The sequence below is a fragment of the Sinocyclocheilus anshuiensis genome, unplaced genomic scaffold (genome assembly GCF_001515605.1).
Source record: "Sinocyclocheilus anshuiensis isolate Anshui unplaced genomic scaffold, SAMN03320099.WGS_v1.1 scaffold1166, whole genome shotgun sequence".
NCBI lineage: Eukaryota > Metazoa > Chordata > Actinopteri > Cypriniformes > Cyprinidae > Sinocyclocheilus > Sinocyclocheilus anshuiensis.
This window is the reverse complement of record NW_015536532.1, coordinates 50,854-73,605: the sequence shown is the minus strand read 5'-3', so window position 1 is coordinate 73,605 and position 22,752 is coordinate 50,854. Positions and strand designations below refer to the sequence as shown.

Here is a 22,752-nt window from a genome sequence, read left to right as displayed (position 1 = left end):
CCATTACCATAATGGTGTTGGTAATGATGAGGCCTTGATTCATTTGTATCCATCTCCCTCTCCCCCTCTCACTGGGTTAACTTTGAATAACACAAAGAAACGGGACTCATTTTTTATTGAGTGTGTGTCGGGTAAGTATAGGGAGGCTTAATAGTTGTACCAGGATCCGCTTTCCCCCAGAGAGCTACCACCAACGCTGAGAGGTATGCAGCGTTTTCCTTTCATGGTTTGCCCTATTTTTCCTCTCCCTCTCTCTCACACACGCGCTCTATCTTTCTAGCTCTCTCACACATAACTCACAATCTTTCCTGTATTTGTCTCACTTAGACACACACCCACACGCTCAAAGACTTTAACACCATAATATTTTTCTCACTCTATGTGCAAGTAACATAATTGTCTCCCTATATGTGGTGTCTATTGCAGAGAGCTCACAAATAATGCTGACTGTAGCCCCGTTTTGACATGTCCTGTGAAATGTCAAAATACGCCAGTATTGTACGTAGAAGTGAAATGCATATCCATGTATGTAGTGTATGTAGTGTTAAGTATTTTGATTTAATTTTAATTTATTTGTATAGCAGTTTTTAAATACCCCATTATTTTGATCTGAGCCCCCGGCGTGAGTTTTTTTAGGCGACCATTATTTTAGAACGTATATCGCGTTACTGTTTCCATGGAGACGCGTCATGTTTGTCACGTGACACACCGCAGCCACAATAGCGCTGTATGACACATGCATCGCTTTTATTTAGTTTTTCCTTTTTATTCAAAATATTCACTAATGTGTTCACTATAGTATGAAATATCTGATTTTCCTATTCTCAAATACGTGAAAGTAAATGTATTTGGTAGTTTAAATGCCTTTAAAATGACCATGTTAGTTGATCTATAGTGGGTGATGGGTGCCGCCATGTTAGTTCGCGCTGAATCCCAACTGTGGGATTTACAACACGTAAATTCATCCTCTTTTCCCGAAAGACATTAAAGTAAGTTTCCGGTGAACTGGGAGAAGAGTAGACTAAACTTTAAAGTTACCTACACAATGTGTATATGATATCAATAAAACATGTCGTCAAATTATAATTGAATGGATTATTATTGCCACTTCTATGGACATCGGTGTGTATTTTACAAACTATAAATGTATTGTTTTGCTAGTACTTATGTGTATTTAGATGTCTGAAACCTAAAATAAGCATTATATGGTTAAAAACACTGAATAGTTATGATAATATGACGTAGCACATTACGCACTGAACGTTCTAATCACACCGGTGTGATCGTACGCTCCAGGGACCAGCCTAGAGTGATCACACCGGTGTGATCGTACGCATTAAAGGGTTAAAAAACAATTATCTCCTTTTATGAACCAAAGGCAACAGTGGGAAGGAAGGCACCTTAACACCGAGATGGCCAAATTAAAGTTGACCCATAATTACCTTTAATTTGACATTTGTTTTATTGCATTAAATGTATAGAATATAAGTATCGGTGGGTGATATGACCAACATTTTATATCACGGTATGAGCCAGTTTATTTCACGGTAACGATATATATCACAATATTTTTTTTCCCTTTAAATATGGTCTTTATGATATACATTTTTGATACCATAGAAATTTCCTAGTTCTTGTCACCAGGGTCAATATCACAAACTAATACTAAATAATAATAAAAAAGCTCACTGAAGATAAGTAAACGGTCATCGTAGTGCTGGGCGGTATGACCAGAAATTTATATCATGGTATTTTTCAAAATTATACCGGTTTCACGGTGTATTTTTTTTTCACGCATGTTTACTGATAAGATGCGCGTTAAATATCGCATGCGATTAATCGTGCAGCCCTATAATAGATGTATGTTTTTAGAGTACATTTATATTTTTGTATTCGTATATGTTTAATAAATACATTTTCTAAGTTTATGCACAGTGTGTATTTGCTGTGTGTGATGATTTGTCTTGTGTTTCATTAATAGACAGGGGGCAGGGCAGTTCATTGAGTTCAGTTAACGGTCTTTGGGGGAAACTGAGATACAAGAACCATCTTTCTTTCCTTTACCCCTCTCATCTGCTTCTTCTCTTGCTGTGACAGGACGTCAATGCCAGCTGCCTGTGCAGCCTACCAGTAATGCCGTTATTACTTCTGTCTTACTTTAAAAAATCAAGTCCCAGTGATTGTGCTAAGGTGACATTTTTGCCCTGTTGGGATTTCAAACCCTCACAAACTGATAAGAAAAGAATGAGTAAGATCATTGAAGGCTACACCTGTGCTCCAAAACCTGGCAAGCTGCCTACATAGTTGCAATGCTTTTTGGGATTGCCTCTTTTATATAGGATAACCGCATTGCTGACTGAAAGCAAAGTATTTTAGAAGACTGCATACATTTTGATGCCTTAAAATGCAGTCTAGGTAGCCTGCCGACTGTTTTGGAGCAGAGAGTTGGCAGTTTTAATGTGAGATTTAACCAGCCTGCCAGCTTTGGAAGTGAGTGGAAGTATGCGGTGATGTCAAACAGCTAAAGAACACCTCGGTAACTGATGTCTTCTGTGTGCACGAGGGGCGTCTCGGACAGGTGGTGAAACTGAACCGTTTCCGAAAGCCTCGCAGTGGTTAACGTAAGGTTACCCTGGGTCGAACCTCTGGGCATAATTAAACTTGATTTCAGAGCGAGGTTGTTCCTTCCAGAGCTACAGGCCAACTCAAGAGCCATGACTAAGACGCTTCTCCTCAGAGATGCAACAGAGTGTGTAATTAGAGCATGCCACCTGATCACAGCTTCACAGGAAGCCGCTTGCGCTGCTAGTTCTGCGGTTATTCGGGTTCAGGGAAGCAGCTTCTAACCCTTAAACTTTCGCTTATATAAGAGCGAGGGATTTATCTGTTCAGTTCAGCCGTTCAATTTTTAATACGTGCTATTTATTATTGATCAGATGGAGTTTAAAGGAAGTTTGAGGCATTGTGGTATGGGTGAGAGTAGATGAAGGCATAATTTTGGCCATTGCCGCAGTGTCTGCTGTCAGAAGAGCAGTTCCCATGATGTTGTCCTGGAGCTGTGTTGAGCTCTGTCCCTGTTATGGAAAATGTGCCACTCATGTTGGAGCTGCACAGCAGAAAGAGGTCAGATGGCGCTCTAGGGAATGAGCGAATGCAATAGAAAAAGCGAGCGAGATTTGGTGAAAGGGAACGAGTGCAACAGTGAGAATAATTGTGGGAGAGAAATCAACTGTTTGACATCTAAAAACAATCTCACCTTCTTGAAGCTTCGTGTTCGTGAGAGCAGGATGTGTGATGCCAGCCGGTAGTTTTTCTCACTTCCTGTTCTCTCTTTGTGTGAAAAATACAAGCTAAAGTACCATCTGCAAATGTTTCGTGCTGAGATAACATTTTGTTTTATGTTTTTCCAATAGGGGGTCTTTTTTTTTAATGTTGCAAATTTATATACAAATGAATTAAATTAACACATTGTTTGATGGCATTGTTACTGCCTTTTGCCTTTTGTATGGTAAAACATTTGCATTAAAGGACAAAGTATGACATATTTTTGACCTTTTGGGTTACAGCGGCAGTTTTTTGACAACAGTATCTAAAGTATAAATCAGTTTTATCAAGTTATCTTTTCATATTGATTCATTTTCAAATAATTTCTTTAGTAAATGTGATGTTAAAAAAGGTAATTTTATTGCAGCATGTTATTTACTTTTTTATATTAAATAGTAGAGCCCGACCGATATATCGTTTGGCCGATATTATTGGCCGACGTGAGCCTGTCGCCGACATATCGGTATCGGCGAATATGCCGCCGATACGCCGCCTGATATGAACTTTTTTTTTACAGAACATATAACGCAGATGAAATGCTTAAAATGGTGTAATTACTTAGTTTGTCCAGCAGAGCGCGCTCCATTGTTTGCTACTGGCGACCTAGATGAAACGCTTCAAAGCTTAAGTCTATGGAAAACCACTGAAACTTTGAACGGCCATATCTCCGTAACTGCACCAAATTCGGGGGATCCCTTCAGCTCAAGGAACTCTCTCGAACGTCTCGAGGCCCTCTTTCGAATGAGACCACCTCCGCATCGATAGCCCCCGGGGTTCGGGAGTTACGTGCGGTTAAATTTGCGGTCCGGCGCCGACCGGTCTAGCGATCCCGCGGGGCTACCGACGCGCGGAGGGTGGTGTTTGAGAGGGCTCCTCGAGCTGAAGGGATACCCCGAATTTGGTGGAGATCCGCCGGTGCGTTCGCGAGATAGTGACACCAGCCAAACACTTTCACTTCAGTAAGGAGGTCTCTTGTTCAGGCAGCAGCATTCAATCGTTGTCTTATTCGACTGCAAGTACCCTGCGAAGTGGACTTCACATGAAATTCCGCCATGATTCCAGTTCCAAGGGAACGTACACGTTACATTCAAAGGGCATTAAAGTGCGCGAGACGTGAATTTATATTTATTTACAGAGGTAAATTCACACTTCACACTTCTCTAGGAAATTTCGATTGTGTGTGTAGACAGTAGCGCAAATCCGTGAATGAATGTTCCAAAGTGAAATAAACTTCAACGGAATGAAGTTGAATGGAATTGAATTGAATTAACGTTGAATAAACTTCAACTTTACTGTTCAGTGCACTGATGTCAGACTCATTTTGAATAAAGTTTAAATTGTTAAATGCCCTGCCTCCATCATTACATATCTTTGTCATGTCATTATAAGTGTTTGATCACCACATTTGAGTGATCATTGCAAAAAACGTGTTTATGTATATATATTCTGTTTATGTATATACTGTATTCTATATATAGTACCAGTCAAATGTTTGGACACACGAATCGGAAAGTGTCCAAACTTTTGACTGGTACTGTACTATAATATACACAAAGAATATCGACCGATATATCGATATCGGCCACAAAAAACCCATATCGGTCGGGCTCTATTAAATAGTGATATGTCAGCTTTATATCGGTCATCTGCCACCCCTAAGATCTCAGCATCTGCCATCAAAAAAAACAAAACAATATCAGTCGACCTTTAGTTACCATAGTCATTAAAAAACCTGGAATTATTAGAAACTTGTAGGGAATAATAAAATTGTAGCTCCCAGGCCTTGAAAATTCATCCAAATTTCCTCCCTCTCATTCCCGCATCTCTTATTTCAAATTAGCAAGAAATAGCTTTTTGAGTGTCATTTCTGTAAAACGTTTATTTTTATTCCGTGTTTGACTGGAAATGTCAATGACTAAAAATGAATTGGTCAGAAAGTGTATTCTGTATATTTGGGAAAACCCTGCATTTCCCAAATTATTGCTTGTAATTCTTCATAACTGTCCCTTCATGGGTCTGTTTTTCTATTGTAGTTTCCCCACATTATTGGAGATTTTTCTCGTTTTCTTTCCTCGTTTGCTAAATAAAACCGTTAAGCAGCTCTCTCCGCACACTGCATTGAAGTCGGTTGTGTCATGCGCTGGGAATCGTGTTGAGTTTGTGGGGACCTTTGCTGTCTGTGTGTGGAAAGAGATAAGAACTCGACATCCTCATCTGACTCTGTGCTGGTGCCAGGGTGGGTATTTTTAGCTTTGACTGTGCTTTTTCTGAACACAGGAAATAGACGCAGACGGTTGCCCACTGGCTCAGCAACAGTGCATGTGTAGTGTGATGAAGGTGAGGCCTCGTTTTCTACTAGACTGCTCATAATAGACAAAGATGAGAGAGATCTACCTAACTCACCGTTTAACATGTTTCACCAATGTTCTTATGCTTAAAGAGGGCATTGTCTCATCATTCAGGCATTTGTTTGGCGGCCCCAGTGTTTGCGTTGTGAGTCTATGCTGTAGGTAGATTGTCTCTCTGAATGCAGACACTGATCTAAGTGAGTCAGGTAGTCTCTCCGTCAGATAACCTCACGTGCATGATGCGCCATTTACGGGTATTTCCCGGTATTTCCCTAAATCGACACACATACATTTATTTTTATTTTTTTTATTTTTTTTTTTTTCAGTTTACGAAAATGTTTTTTGAAATATCGAAATATCGGAAATGTGTTTAAAAATCATATCACCGTTATTGAAAAAAATTATATCGCGATACATATTGATATTGAATTATTGTCTAGCCCTAGTATCATATCAAACCTTAAACAGCAACACAAGCACCCCTCACTGCCTGTCTCTACCACACAGCCATAACTGACTGCTTGAACAGAAGAGATTTGGTGTTGGATACTCTATTTAAAGACATGACAAGATTTTTTTTTAATTAAATTAAATTGATCAAAAGTGTCAGTGAAAGCTTTTACGTTGTTACAAAAGATTTCTATTTCAAGTAAATGTTCTTTTTTTAACTTTTTAAGTATCGGTTTCCTCAAAATATTAAGCAGCACAACTGTTTTTGATACATTGATAAGATAATTGACAATGTTTTTGCCGTCAGAAGAATAAATTACACATTAAAAAAATATTACAAAAAAATGCTTTAAAACTGTAGCCTTTCACGCTGTCACTATTACTGAAAATCTCACCAATTCCAAACATTTGAACAATGTCGCCTATATGCTTGTGTATTCCTAAATGCTGACAGAATTCACATTTGGCAGGTGCACCAATTTATTTATTTGAGAAAAAAGGACTACAAATATTGATCCGCTGCTGCAGTAGCCAAAAAAAAAAATTCATAAAGGGTCAGAGAGAATGGGTCAGAAAAATGTTAAATGAAACCGTGTCTGGTCCTCATTGACTTCCATAGTTACCAGCAACTGTTTGGTTTCCCACATTCTTCAAAATATCATCTTTTGTGTTCAGCAGAAGTTTGGAACAGCTTGAGGGCGAGTAAATGACGCAATTTTAATTTGTCAATTGTCCCTTTAATGCTGCGATTTGATCCTTTTCGACATCTATTAGGGTTATTGAAACAATATCTGAGACTCTGCATTACTCAGATTACTGACACCTGCTAACTGCACCCACATAATAGCATGTTCTCCTTCACTAGAAACCTGTGTCTTCATCTCTCATTTTTCTTCACACCCATGGCATTTGTGAGAGACACAGCAGGAAAGGAGAGGATAGCAGCGGGGGAGAGACACATGGGGGTTGAGGAGTGAATGTGTCTGTGTATATAAATGTTTTGAAAATATACCAGTGCCATCATCGCCACCATGCAGACGGTCATTTACATGTGGGCATATTCATACAGGGAAACATCAGCGACGTGGAGAATTTCAGCTATTCAAAATTCAGAGTGCTTGTCATTTTGTGCCCTTGACGTGTGGAGAGGACGTTGTGGGTTTCCCTCATGGTGTGCTGTTTAAATGGCAGTTGATTCATAAGCTCTCGGTCATGGCAGCTCTTTGACGGTGCCGTGTGGCTCGGGCGCCCCCCTCCACTCAAGCACAGCGTGCGGCTTCTCCCTCCACACCCCGGCTGACTGTCATGACTTTATTAATTAAGGCTGGCACTCGTCCCAGTCGGTAGCAGCTGAAACCGGGAGGAAAGCGAGAGCGAATGTGTAAGGAGAGCGTGGCACCAGCCTATCTGTCTGTTTGCTCCAGGAATGGAGACGTTCTCCTGACAAGCTTGACCTTAGCTGCTTATCGGGATGCACACGCGCTCCCTCGCTGAGCCTTCCTGGGGAGCGGAGGGATCTTTTGAAGGTTGAAGGTTACTGCAGACTGTTCCTAAAACACCAAGTGCAGTTTTCTCAAAGGATCCTAGTAACCCTCATGAGGAAATTATGGTGTGTTAATGAGTCAAACTAAAGGCTGTTTCTGTTCTCTTGTAGCTGTGGAGACCCAGAGCACAAGCTCAGAGGAGATCGTACCAAGCCCACCTTCTCCACCTCCTCCACCACGGGTCTACAAGCCCTGTTTCGTCTGCCAGGACAAGTCCTCAGGCTACCATTATGGAGTTAGTGCATGTGAAGGGTGCAAGGTAAGAATCTATCCTGTCCCAATTTGCAGGATTGAGGCCTCAAAGTTTTTGGATGCTTTAGTCACACAATCAGTATGTTTACATGGACAACAATGTTCCGATTTGAACACGATTAAGATAATTCTCGGTTTAAGAATCTATGTAAACAGATTTTGGATTACCTTAATCTAGTTAAAGTCATACTCGAAGTAAACACAAATCGAATCAAGACATGTGGAGTATTCCTATTTTAGTCGCATTATCGAAGTGCAGTATAGACATGTAAACTCCTTAATCACACTATTACCGTCGTGTAGGACTTTTCGCCGCATTTTGCGACAGGATACACACGGCAGTGGTCAAGCATTTGACGGCAAACAAAAGAGCATGGCTTCAACAACACTGTCGTCTGTTTGCACGTATAGCATTACAAATAATTAACTGCACTTGAAGCTTTCGTAAAATTTAAAATGAAACACCCAAAACTGTATATGGCATCATAACGAAGACGAACTATATGTTTATAAGTGAAATTCTGGAGGGGACTTCGGATGGCATCGCGTGGGTATGTAATGGCGTGTGTCATTAATCGATCCATGTACTATAACATGTAAATCGGGAACATGAAAGGAATATTCTAAAAGCAACTCATGTAAACACCTTAATCATAATATTGCCTTATTCAGAATAAGGTAAATAATTAGATTACTGATGTCCATTTAAACGTAGTCACTATCATAGTGGCATTTGCAAAGAAATATACTAACTAATGGCCATTTTGGGCCAGTCAGTTACATATGTATAGTCAAGTATGTCTGTTATTTTATAATTCAAGCTGCTTAAAGGATTTTTGGGCTGTATTTCTTTAAAATAAGTGACACTTGTTTTTGATATTTTGTTAATGCAAAGGCATTCAGCCATTAAATATCCAAATACTTTTTGGGGCCACTGTTTTTATCTTTTGAAATGTGAATCTCTGAATTTGGGCATTGTATCAGATTTATTTATTGATATTAAAGGGAGTCAGCAAATTAAACAATGTGGTAATTTGAGTTATTACAATTTATCACTAAATGAATCGGGTAGTAATATTGTACCAATAGATTGTGAATTCCAAAATTCACACATACACACAAACACATATCACTTACTGCTTTTGTTATCCTTTTATTCAAATTATGTTTGGGGTTTTAGTCATCCCATGGGTGTTTTCTAGAACTGCCGCTGGTGACAGCCTCCTGTACTGACGTTTACTGGGGTGGGAGACCCCATTGGTACAGCGGTGAACTCTAGCCTTTTATTTCAGTGCTACTTAATAATTGAAGACTGGTAGTGTATACAATGTATGATCTACACAGTGTCTCCCTGAGAAAGAGAAACACAGGGGTTTGGAGTTGAACTATGATAGTTACAAAGCCCCCTTATCTGAGCGCAGCCGCAGGGAAGCGTGGGTGGAGAACACACAGTGCTGCTCGCTGAGAAATAAACATGACTTCATTAAATTTGCATGTGCTATCTTCTCCCTTTCTCGCTGCCTTTGAATGGTGGGAGGACATATCTGCACTCGTCTTTCCCTTCAAAAAGCACCCGTCACTCTCCTCCTCTCGCCCCTACAGCCTTGTCTGCTTTGAGATGAACAAAGAGAGGAGTCAGCATTTGGGCTATATGTCCTTAAGTCAGTTTTTTGCATTTCTGTTTTTTTGCAAGGCTGTGTTGTAGTCAACATAGAAGGTAACCGTCCATGTAGCAACCATTTTAACTAGGGATGCACGATATTATCGGACCAATATTGGAATTGGCCGATAATGACTTTAAATGTAAATATCGGCATCGGCCCGATATGAAAAATTATGCCGATATGTCTTGCCGATAAGAGGAATACATTAACTCACGTGCTCAGGGTGTGCTAGCGATTAGATCACATCAGCATTGTGGCTCATTCTTGAAGCAAAGTTTTGCCTGAATGGTGATTAGATTCACTGTTTTGGATCGCTGCATTTAAACTGAGAATGCACTTACAGAATGACGCGATCGGTGTGTGATAGAGTCAACAGAATAGCACGTGCAGCAGCGGCAGCCTCCCCCGGATCCTAAAGCCCGCTCAGTAAGGAGTTTTAATTCCGTACGGGGCGCTGTTGGCCTACTTCTAATAAAATGAAAGCAAAATACAAAAATAATATTTAGACTGTGTTTCTGATTAAATAAAGCAGTAATTGATGCTATAAAATCATGAGCATGTTTTGATTTAAAGGTCAGAAGCTATAGCTTGCATGAACAAAAAAAAAATCACAAACTTGACATTAAATTAAATAATTTTATATATACTGATTATTACATTAATGTGTAATATGTTATATTTTTTAAACAAATTATGAGTTCTAAAAGATTTTTAGAATTTTTACAACTCTTTTGCTGTAGACCATTTACAAATGTTAAATCATAATATAAAATGTTAAGGTTACCACTGCATCTTTCCGGGGAACAAATGCAGTGATTAATGTATAGTTTATGTATTGTTATTTTCAAATCTTCAATGTACTGTCATTATAAAAAACTAACCAAAATTTAAAATAATTATATATCGGCATATCGGATATCGGCAAAAATCCAATATCGTGCATCCCTAAATTTATGAAAGGTGGTTGAAACTGACTTATTAGGGACCGATTTGAAAATTAGATTTTTGATTCAAAAACAGTTGATGAATCTCAATGTTTCAGCAACACCAAATCCTACGTAAGCCACACTAAACAAGTGTTCTCTGATCCATCAATAGAATTGGATTAACCAGGTTAAATTAAATAGTATTAGATGTAACACTGTCACTTTAGTTGTTTGTAAAAGAAATTCTGCAACAATCCTCCTTATTGTCTTTTTCAATCATTGTGTCTTGTTTTCTATGACTATGCGTGAGAACGATCAACCTTTGAGTTTTTGGTACATTAGCTGTACTCCAAACTCTAGTGAGCTGACTGCTGCCTAGCACACTAGTTATGCCCAAAGTAAGGTGACCAGACGTGCCACTTCCTGGTGACACGTTCTGCCCAGGATTTCTAAATTGCCTAAAATAACCAGGTGTTGGTTGTTTGCGCTGCGCTGATCGATCGTTGTATGACATCAAAATACCGCGAGAGCGATTCGAAAGAATGGAACCGTCTACTCTGCTCTATAGCTCTCGCAATATTTTGATGTCATACAAAGATCGATCGGTGCAGCGCAAACAACAAACACCTGGTTATTTTAACCACGCAATTTAGAAATCCTGGGCAGAACGTGTCCCCAGGAAGTTGCACGTCTGGTCGCTTTAGCCCAAAGAATACTTCAATTTTGATGTGAATGTTTGTCGTATGCTTACAGCCAAACACACATACTTTCAAAGTACACTCCATGTGATGACATGCTGCATACTTTTGCTGTTTACCATTTGGGACAAGCTTTACATCTGAAGCACATCTAAAATATTCCCTAGGTAGGCAGCTCACTAAGTTTTGTAACGGTCTTCGTTTAAATCTTCACGGCTACTAAGCACAAATAACTATCATACGCACAACCACTTAGTCACGCTAAACAGACAGACGGCCTTATTTTGATCTCACGGTCTCTTCTCTCCAAATCCATTTGAAATAGAGTGCACGTTTCATACAAACACAAACACACGACTTCTCCTCCGTTGTCTCAGTGTGCCTGGGGGTTTGTACTCATGTCCAGGATTAGTGGAGACACTAAAGAGGCTTAGCGCTCCTGCCAGTGAGAGCCACAGCAGACCTCAAAACGTTTCCTTCCTGCCCTCCTCTGCTGCATTCCGCTCACAGGATCTGCCTGGCAGGTCAGGACAGGGTCAATCCAGGGTTCACAGAGGTCAGGAGATGCCTAGTGAGAGATTAGGATCCCAGATCAGCCACAGATCCATTATGTCCTCTACCTCGTCATCCATGTCTGCTTCTACGCTTTCGTATCCATGTCTCTCAGACAACACTTTATATTCTTAATTTAAATCTGGATAAAACTTTTTTATTATTATTAATCAAGGTTGATTAAAGAAACAAGGATTTCTTGTATCAAGTACCAATCGATTTTGCCTTCCGAATACCATCTGTTTGATGAGCGGTGGCTTATAGTGGTGTAATAGTCCCGCCTTCTCAATAAAAGAGCTGCACATGAATGCCCGAGAGGCATTTCAAAAATGGCCACAGAGTGAAATGACTTGCGTAAAGGGACTTTTATGTTGTTTCGCAAATGTAAACAGCTGGGACAAAACATTAGATGTATTTCAAAATATTGAATCTGTGCCATGTAAATGCTGCCTAGATCTGCCGCTCTCTATTATTGTTGATATTGCCAATAAAAAGTGAAAGCAACTCACTGCTCTTAATTTATTTGTTCTTAATTGAGTGTTTTCTTTAATAATTAGATAAAACATTAAATGCATTATTCACTGAATTTAAATACTTTATACTGAAATATTTAAAATAGTTTCAAGTTTTTGAAAGACGCCTCTTATGCTCACAAATGCTGCATTTATGTAATCGAAAATAATACTGTTACATCTAATGAAATACTGTTACAATTTTGAATAATTCTTTTTTTTTTTTTTTTTTTTTTTTTTTTTTTTTTTTTTTTTTTTTTTTTTTTTTTTTTTTTTTTTTTTTTTTTTTTTTTTTTTTTTTTTTTTTTTTTTTTTTTTTTTTTTTTTTTTTTTTTTTTTTTTTTTTTTTTTTTTTTTTTTATAAAACAGTAATTTATTCTTATGGCAAAGCTGAATTTTCAGCAGCCATTACCCTTTCCTCCTCTCAATGGGCCACTGCTGCAGCCCCTGATCCGGTGGAATTACCTGTTGCCAGAGCATTCTTCACACCTTGTGATGATATTGAGCTTCATTCCTGTGGCTTTCAGGCCTGACCAACAGCGGCGCAGAGCGAGTGAAGCAGGACGAGGAAAAGAGGCCTTTTGATTGTAGACTGGTGTGACTTTTGTCATGGGTTTGTTATCAATGAATCAGCTCTCCAGGTGAGACGGCTGTCGGCTGTACCTTCGCTCAGGATTCATGGGATATTTGGCTACTGATGTAAACACATTTTGTGAGGCAGTGTAGAGCTAATGCTTTATTTTCAGCTGAATTGTGCTACATTTTTTATGAAGTCTGTGCAAAGTCAATTTAAATGTATTGCTTTTATTATACAAGTGGTCGAGTTTTGAAACCGTGCAAGTGAAATTGCTGCCCACTGAAAAAGGAAATGTGCAAGAAGCAGCATGCAACTTCATGTATTGTGTCTACAGCAGTGACTGGATTGCTGATACTGGTCCAGGAAGAAGCGTTTCATCTGCATCTACCACAATGACCTCCAACAATGACCTCCAGAAGATCAGAGCTGGCATGAATAAAACATGTCCGATGAATGAGAGCTCCTCTGTAGGGAGATCAGGCCTCTGGGCAGCGCATTAGAAAACCATTTCGGCGAGGCGAGCACACATTCTGTCACACATCTGCCATGCTCACCTTTTACTTTTTCATAGCTGAGACCAAGTGTGAGAGGAACATGTCCTTTCAGCATGCGGGACATGTCCTTGGACACACGCTTTCGGTGAAATGACATGAGTGTTTTTAGATGGCAGCCACTGTACAGACCTGTCAAAAGCACACACATACTAAAAGCTTCCCTGGGTGCCTGACTGATTAATAACTGACTTTTTAACTGACTTTTAATAACCTGTGAATGTGGATTTTATAAAATGTATTCACCTAATTTGTCAGGTATAAATCTGCAACACGGAGTAACTCCAGATCTTATTTCTATTACGTGTTCACACTGAAGCATTGAACACAAATACTGTGTTCCCGCTCAGCCCAGTCAGTGAATCCTGCAGAGCGCCGCTGATACCCACGTGCCCAGCGGCAGTCACGAGTGAAGCTTTCACGGTTTAATCCTCAGCCAGAGAGCTGTGGTTGCAGCACAGCAGCTGAAATCCCTTCCACAAGCCTACGCAATCACTGTTTGGCATCTGTTCTCTGATCGTATGTGGCTTCAGTTGCATCTTTCCAGCTTTTGCCGTGTCCGTTTGTGACCTCGGACTGACTCTCTGCCCTCGAGAGTCTGACCAAGCAGTAATTAAGATCAGGAGAATAATGTGAATCTCTCATTTGCATCCCTTCGATCGAGTCTATGTGGGTTAAGCCCCGCTGGGTATTAGCCAATAGGAACCTCTGGGCACTTGAACTGGGAGATAATACCCAGCAGCCATAATACAGCCGAATCTAAACAGAGCTCAGCCGGCCATTATGCCAAAAAATAATGTGTGTGTGTGAGAGAGCTGTATCTATGCCATGGTTGTTTATTCGTGTTTTCACATGTTTGTGTATAGTGACGATACGCGTAATGTGAATATATGAATATCTGGTGAATCATTAGTGACTTTATATAACCGTTCTTCCTCAGTCTTGTCGACTTCTGGGGGCTGGTGTTAATTCGCTTGCGTGTTTGTCATTTGTAAACCTTCCAGCTATAGTAAACCTCTGTGCTTGCTTTTCTCCTCAGGGCTTTTTCCGAAGGAGCATTCAGAAGAACATGGTGTACACCTGCCACAGAGAGAAGAGCTGTATCATCAACAAGGTCACCCGAAACCGCTGCCAGTACTGCCGGCTGCAGAAGTGCCTGGAAGTGGGCATGTCTAAAGAATGTAAGTGTCTTTGAAGCTATACTACATGCACTAAAAGTCCCTTAATCATGAATGACTGGACAAGTCATGGAAACTCATTTGTCAAAGGGTGTTGAGACTTACTGTGCACACTTACTAGTGTACAGTACTAACGTTTTGGTACCACGGTACCCCCAAATATGATGGTCCCCTTGCGAGAAACTCCCTTTCTAATATATAAAGTCACCTATATACATTCTTATGTGTAAAGGCCCATTTAAAGTGTAAAAAAAATTACATTTAAAATATTATCTGGAATTTAGAGTACAGTATTTAAAGTACTGCATCCTTATTATATCAAATATGATCAAATAAATGCAGCTTTGGTGATCATCAGAGACTTGTATTGCAATTATACTATTTGTACAACTTTATTTAACCAGGACTGCGTACTACAGCATATGTTTAGTACACTATGCTAGGAAGGCCTCTTGTCAGACATTTGTCTCTCTGGTCTTGCTGTCACCTACTGGACAGAGTGCTGAAGTGCTCTGCACGGATGACCAGTGAAATGACATTTGCCAGCATTATTTAAAGCACACTGGTTATTGTCATTTTATAGTGATGTTAAAGCATGTTTGTGTGACAGGCTTGTGTACAAGCATATAATGAGAAGGTATGCTGTTTTGTTAGATGTGTTTTTGTGCTAGGACAAATGAATATCATGATGAATATCAGCTAATTTTTTTATTAATTGTTTTCTCCCAGTCGTACAGTAGCGCATTATTATTGCTTTATCTGATGTATCTGTTGCAGTAGGACGTAATTTAATTGCTTTTGCCTTTAAGAGTAAATATGGATTTGTATGTACTTTTGTTCTGTTGTTAGCATGAAAGTGCGTACACTTTTCTTTCTGTGCTGTTCTGAACTATAGTTTGCTTTTTCTATCATGAAATCTCTGCCCCAGATTTGTTAATTTACATATTTCATGCTCTCCGTCCGGATATGATGGCGCGCTCTTGTCATCATAAAGTTGTTTGCAAGCAGGTTTCGTGTTTTCGCACATGTCGTGTCGTGAAAGATTACCTCCCTGCGTTAATAGTTCTTTAATGGCTCCATTAGATTGTGTTTTCTGAGCCCACGCTGGCACCCAGCTCCCTCTGGAGAAATGAATATGTGGCTGTGGGGAGAAGTGAGGGAGAATCATCCTTTACCACCCTCTCGCTCGCTCCCCTGCGTGTGTGTGGAGGAGGGAGAAGAAGAGCCGTGGAGTTGTAACAAGAAAACCGAGAGATTGCGAGGTTCCAGGAAAACAGAGACGGAAAGAGGGAGGAATGCAGAGGGAGAGCCCGTTTAAAGCTCTTTAAAGCGGGCTGATATTTGTCATGACGTGATTAGATTAGGTTGGATTTTAGTGAAAGCAGAGGTCGTTTGTCACCGTTATTAACAACCACCAACATTCATTTCTCATCTCTGCATGCTACAAACCATCAGCACATGTGTGTGTGTGTGTGTGTGTGTGTGTGTGTGTGTGTGTGTGTGTGTGTGTGTGTGTGTGTGATGAAACACAATGAGTGTGTTTACATGCACGATCTTACATTGATTATTTTTACCATTGAAGTTTGCAATTCTTCAGTGTCATTAATATTTTCTCATCCTAGTTTAATGTGCAAAAACAACTAATTAATCCACTTATACCTCACAGATTTCCCTGAAAAGCGTAAATACTGGGATACTATCAAAAGATTGATTGTTTCAGCAACCCGACCATCTCGATACAAAAATGTGGATTCAACCGATGGCATGAGATTGACATGGAACTATATTTTTGGCCCCTCAATGGCACAAGTGGGGCTTTATTGTCCTAAATCTGGTTGCAATTGGTGCTGAAATGACACACTTCATCTTTGAAAACTTGACCACATGTAAAATCACAAACACTGCTGTTCAAAAGTTTGGGGTCATAAGATATTTTAAAGCATAGCTGTACATGTTTTCAAAGTCACATGCTCACCAAAGTTACATTTAATCAATAATACAGTAAAGACAATAAAATTGTGGAATATTGATGCATTTCAAAATAAGTTATATCTTTTAATATATTGTAAAGTATTATTTGATGGCAAAGCTGAATCATCAGCAGTTTTCTGTGTCACATAATTCTTCAGACGTCAATTTAATATGCTGATTTGCTGCTCAAGAAACATGTATTAATGTTGAAAACAGTTGTGCTTTTTAGGATTCTTTGAATAGAAAGTTCAAATACATTCATTTGAATTTAAACCTTTAAATCTTACTGATTTTTGAGTAGTACTGAATGCTTTAAACTGTTTTTCAGAGGTAGGTCACTATTGGTTTTATGCAAAACCTAATTTTTCCTGTTATCCTGATCTTGCTCTGCATGTAAACACTGTTAATGGTGTTTTGGTGTATTGTTCACATTTATGTTTACATTGACGTCAAAGCCAAAAGGAAAAAGGCGTTTTCAAAATCTTGTTGTAAGCACTTTTCTTGCATTGGTGTGTTTGTATAATTAGCTAGTCTGTGAGTTACCAGTCTTTTGTTGCTAAACACTTGTATATTGGATGCATGTATAATGCCACTAAATAATCACAGTGGGTTTTTCTTCCTGTATGACTTTTCTACTATTGTGTAGTTTACTCTGTATTTTTAAGGCAGGTGAATACATGTTTTCAGTGTCACAGAAAGACCTCAGAGAATCACATCCTTGGAGTTTTCCCTTTTTCTGCTTGTTAAGCAATTGAGACTCTCTTACCTAAAGCTATTTTTGAACTGTCACATCAAAGCACTCGTTTTTTTTATTCAGCTCTTTTCCTCTGGAAATACTGCAAGGAATGTATTTCTATATGCCTGTTCCTTTTTTGTCGCTCTCTAAATGTATGTATATATCCCCCCATATGTTCTCTGATTCTCCTACTTAATGCGTCTCCTCCTCTTTCATTCATTGTTGTTTTGAAGTAAATTAGCTGCCAAAATGATTGAATCGCAAGAAGAACATGTATCTGAAAGTTTTAACTGTATGATCTGCTGTTTTCTCTGGACTTTTACTGCCATCTTGTGGCACATGTATGTGATTAGTTAGATATTTCTTTTTTTATTGCCACTTCTGGTATAAAGTATAGAAATCTACTTGTATGTTTATGTATGATATTAATCAGTGGAGTGGGTAAATCTGATGGTTTGACTTTTTTTCTTTCTTTCTTCCTGTCCTTGCAGCTGTTCGGAACGACCGGAACAAGAGGAAGAAGGAAGAGAAGAAGCAGGAGTGTTCGGAGAGTTACGTCTTAAGTCCTGATACGGAGCAGATGATCGAGCGGGTTAGGAAGGCCCATCAGGAAACCTTCCCCTCCCTGTGCCAGCTGGGCAAATACACCACGGTAAGTCAGAGGCAAAGCAGCTCTGAACAGTTAGGCCCTATATCCATTTTGGAATTGTAGGTAAATAAATCACAAGCTAGGCATGGGCCGATTACCGGTTTCAAGGTATACCACTATTTGAAAAGTTTCAAAACCGCTAATATTTTCCATTATACCGTTCCTGCGGTATGCGCTGTTTTTCATGTCTCCTCAAAGACAGAAAGTGTAGTGCACAGAGTGCAGTGTAAAGAGTAACACGACCCTCCTCCTGTTGGTGCGAGCGAGCAGTCAGTCACATGTGTGTAGGATGGCCAAACTTAAGGAGCTTCCCCTGGAACTTACGCGATCGGCAACTGGACGTTTTTGTCTTATTGCTACTCGCCTCTGTTCTGGACTTGCACAAACTGCGTTGCAATGCAATCATTTTCCAAAATGTCGTTTATGCGAAAATATGAATCTGTAAACGCCCGTTAACACAGGCCAGAGACGTTGAAGACGGGTGCACAGAGAAAAATACTGTAGCAGGCAGATCACTCACTGTTCATGATGCACGAACTATTGGAAGAAAATCCTCAATATTGATTTGGGGGTTTATATGAATGTTTCTGAGGGGAACTGACTGTCTTCAGAAAAGTTTACGAGGTATTTTCTTTTAATCTCCTCTCTGTATAGTTCACATTAAAGCAGTGTTTCAGGGCAGTGCTGCTTTGTTTACAGCGGTAACCAAGGAAACGCAGTATCTGGTGTTCCATGAGCGCCTCCTGCTGTCAGAGAGTGAATCTGCGTCTCATTCAGAGCTTCTGCTGTTTGCTTCGTTCAGGCATGTAGTATAATTTCACAAAGCTAGTCAGAACATTCTGTTTTTGCTTCAATTTGGGTTATTATTAAATCAAATTATGTATATGAAATTATATAACTAAATGATGTGGAATGATATAAATGATATGTATATGAATTATATAACTAAAATTAAATAACTGATTACAGATTTAGGTTAAATAAAGATGACAGTCTTTATTTTTCTTCTTTTTAGGAAACAAATCACAGAAAAAATAAAATTCTACTGTTCCTAATATTCTGTATGTTGCTCAAAAACAAAATATATTGTGTTCAGCAGAAAAAAAGTAGTTTTTTTACCCAGTCATTTGAAAATAACACATTTTAGAGCTGTATCAACAATACCGTGATACTGTGATATTTTTGCTTAAGGTTATCATACCGTCAAAATCTCATACATACCCATGCCTATCACAAACTAAGCAAACATTGTCTCTGTCCTCGAACAGAACAACAGTGCGGAACAGAGGGTCGCTCTAGATGTTGACCTGTGGGACAAGTTCAGTGAACTCTCCACCAAATGCATTATTAAAACGGTGGAGTTCGCCAAGCAGCTGCCAGGCTTCACCACACTCACTATCGCAGATCAGATCACCCTGTTAAAGGCCGCCTGTCTCGACATCCTGGTAAGAGCACAACACACTTACATGTGTTCTTGTGTCTAAAATAGTGCATGAATAGATACATTTCAGAAGTGTGAACTTACCTGTGTCTTTCATTCTCGTCTACAGATTCTGCGAATATGTACACGCTACACACCGGATCAGGACACCATGACGTTTTCAGACGGTCTGACACTGAACCGCACGCAGATGCACAACGCCGGCTTCGGTCCACTGACGGATCTGGTTTTCGCTTTCGCCAACCAGCTCCTGCCTCTGGAGATGGATGATGCAGAGACTGGGCTTCTCAGCGCCATCTGTCTGCTGTGTGGAGGTACTGCAGCTTTTTGAACCAAATCCAGTCAGATGCACTTATGGGCCGTATTTTGGTTTGTGAATGTCGTTTTCATAAATGTTTCATTCAGTCAGTTGTCACATAAAACTTTTTTTTTTGTTTGTTTAGTAATTGTATTTTATTTGTCAGCCCTTCACTTGTGCTTTTACATTACTTGTATTAGGGTTGTCAAAATGGCTGAAAAACTAAATTCGAATTTTGCACTTTAAATATTATCAATATTCAAATTATATTTGAATTTAAAAGGCATAATTTCAGTTGGGGGGGGGGGGCTTTTGGCTTCTCTCCTGAGGCCACAAGAGGGCACATCGAGCAAACTATTACTAATGCACTTTTATTAAAGCAATAAAATAACATGACTATCTGTGAAAAAGTGCATGTTTATAAACCAAATATACTCAAGTTGCTTAAACAATTATAAACAAAACAGCATCATGTATGCATAGTTTAACCCTCAAAGACCGAGACAGCCACCCGCGGCTCAAAATAACTATTGCTCTTAAATGATTAATAACTTTTGAACCGCGAATCTAAACTGAATGCTTTAAAAAGTGTCATAAAGCGGAGATTCTCCACTTTTCGGAGGTATCACATTTGTCTCATTTGCATATTCAGAGGCTCCGTACTGTACGTGATTACATCATCGCATTTTGACAAAGTTGATTCGTCAGAAGAAACCAATGCATTTCGTTCCTCTGAGGCTACACACCGGATCAGGACACCATGACGTTTTCAGACGGTCTGACACTGAACCGCACGCAGATGCACAACGCCGGCTTCGGTCCACTGACGGATCTGGTTTTCGCTTTCGCCAACCAGCTCCTGCCTCTGGAGATGGATGATGCAGAGACTGGGCTTCTCAGCGCCATCTGTCTGCTGTGTGGAGGTACTGCAGCTTTTTGAACCAAATCCAGTCAGATGCACTTATGGGCCGTATTTTGGTTTGTGAATGTCGTTTTCATAAATGTTTCATTCAGTCAGTTGTCACATAAAACTTTTTTTTTTGTTTGTTTAGTAATTGTATTTTATTTGTCAGCCCTTCACTTGTGCTTTTACATTACTTGTATTAGGGTTGTCAAAATGGCTGAAAAACTAAATTCGAATTTTGCACTTTAAATATTATCAATATTCAAATTATATTTGAATTTAAAAGGCATAATTTCAGTTGGGGGGGGGGGGCTTTTGGCTTCTCTCCTGAGGCCACAAGAGGGCACATCGAGCAAACTATTACTAATGCACTTTTATTAAAGCAATAAAATAACATGACTATCTGTGAAAAAGTGCATAATGTTTATAAACCAAATATAATTAAGTTGCTTAAACAATTATAAACAAAACAGCATCATGTATGCATAGTTTAACCCTCAAAGACCGAGACAGCCACCCGCGGCTCAAAATAACTATTGCTCTTAAATGATTAATAACTTTTGAACCGCGAATCTAAACTGAATGCTTTAAAAAGTGTCATAAAGCGGAGATTCTCCACTTTTCGGAGGTATCACATTTGTCTCATTTGCATATTCAGAGGCTCCGTACTGTACGTGATTACATCATCGCATTTTGACAAAGTTGATTCGTCAGAAGAAACCAATGCATTTCGTTCCTCTGAGCCAAACAGGAATGATTGTTGACGCTTAGTCCCACCCCTGTGCCTAGATTGGTTAAAACTGTCCCATATTCAACCAATAAACATAGGTTTTGGTCTTTTGAACCACCAACTAGCTTGTTTCTTTGGACATTTGAACAAACGCAAAGTGAAAGTAAAGTCTGTCGTGCGTGCTTGAAAACAAACACAAAATGACACATTTGCATGAGAGAACTCTGAAAAAGCAAATAAAAACACACAATAGAGTACTTTGACATAAAACAAACCAAAAACAAGGATGAAACAGCTGTACATAATGAACAAAGCACTGGAATTTAGGTATTCGTGTCGCTAGGCGATGTCCCGGTAAAATCGATTCCGATACAGATACAGCCAGCAGATCGATCCATTTATATTATGTATATTATGTAAATAATTCTTATATAGCTCATAAAGATCATTTGCACAATTTTTTTTCTGTTGCACTCTGTAAATTTCTCACTGATTTTGTGTGTAATTTGTGAATAATTTGCACTGTTTGTATTTTTGTTGCAGAAGACAATTTGTGCAATTATTTTCACTAAATAGCTGCACGGTTTGTGTTTTTTTTTTTTACTGTGTTTTGTTATTATGTAACACTGTTTCCTTTTTTTTTACTCCCTAAACGTTTTTGGACACATCTACAGTGGTGTGAAAAAGTGTTGGCCCCCTTCCTGATTTCTTATTTTTTTGCATGTTTGTCACACTTTAATGTTTCAGATCATCAAACAAATTTAAATATTAGTCAAAGATAACACAAGTAAACACAACATGCAGTTTTTAAATGAAGGTTTTTATTATTAAGGGAAAACAAAATCCAAAACTACATGGCCCTGTGTGAAGAAGTGTTTGCCCCCCTGTTAAAACTGTGGTTTCACACCTGAGTTCAATTTCTCTAGCCACACCCAGGCCTGATTACTGCCACACCTGTTCGCAATCAAGAAATCTCTTAAATAGGACCTGCCTGACAAAGTGAAGTAGACCAAAAGATCCTCAAAAGCTAGACATCATGCCGAGATCCAAAGAAATTCAGAAACAAACGAGAAAGAAAGTAATTGAGATCTATCAGTCTGGAAAAAGTTATAAAGCCATTTCTAAAGCTTTGGGACGCCAGCGAACCACAGTGAGAGCCATTATTCACAAATGGCAAAAACAACCTTCCCAGGAGTGGCCGGCTGACCAAAATTACCCCAAGAGCACAGCGACGACTCATCCAAGAGGTCACAAAAGACCCCACAACAACATCCAAAGAACTGCAGGCCTCACTTACCTCAGTTAAGGTCAGTGTTCATGACTACACCATAAGAAAGAGACTGGGCAAAAATGGCCTGCATGGCAGAGTTCCAAGACGAAAACCGCGGCTGAGCAAAAATAACATAAAGGCTCGTCTCAGTTTTGCCAGAAAACATCTTGATGATCC

At 39.3% G+C, this 22,752-nt stretch overlaps 1 protein-coding gene across 4 annotated transcripts in view; it reads left to right on the top strand.

Annotated features, from left to right (window-relative positions):
• rarab (retinoic acid receptor, alpha b) overlaps nucleotides 1-22,752 on the top strand; it is a 151,594-nt gene that overhangs the window by 120,377 nt on the left and 8,465 nt on the right. For 3 of the 4 annotated variants that reach the window (XM_016494767.1, XM_016494776.1, XM_016494784.1), the window contains 6 exons: nucleotides 7,777-7,925; nucleotides 14,438-14,579; nucleotides 17,775-17,935; nucleotides 19,201-19,377; nucleotides 19,483-19,501; nucleotides 20,409-20,594. In XM_016494767.1, coding sequence (XP_016350253.1) covers nucleotides 7,777-7,925; nucleotides 14,438-14,579; nucleotides 17,775-17,935; nucleotides 19,201-19,377; nucleotides 19,483-19,501; nucleotides 20,409-20,594 — 834 coding nt within the window. Of the gene's footprint in view, nucleotides 1-7,776; nucleotides 7,926-14,437; nucleotides 14,580-17,774; nucleotides 17,936-19,200; nucleotides 19,378-19,482; nucleotides 19,688-20,408; nucleotides 20,595-22,752 lie in introns of all 4 variants that reach the window. The other variant, XM_016494792.1, reaches the window with a different exon arrangement.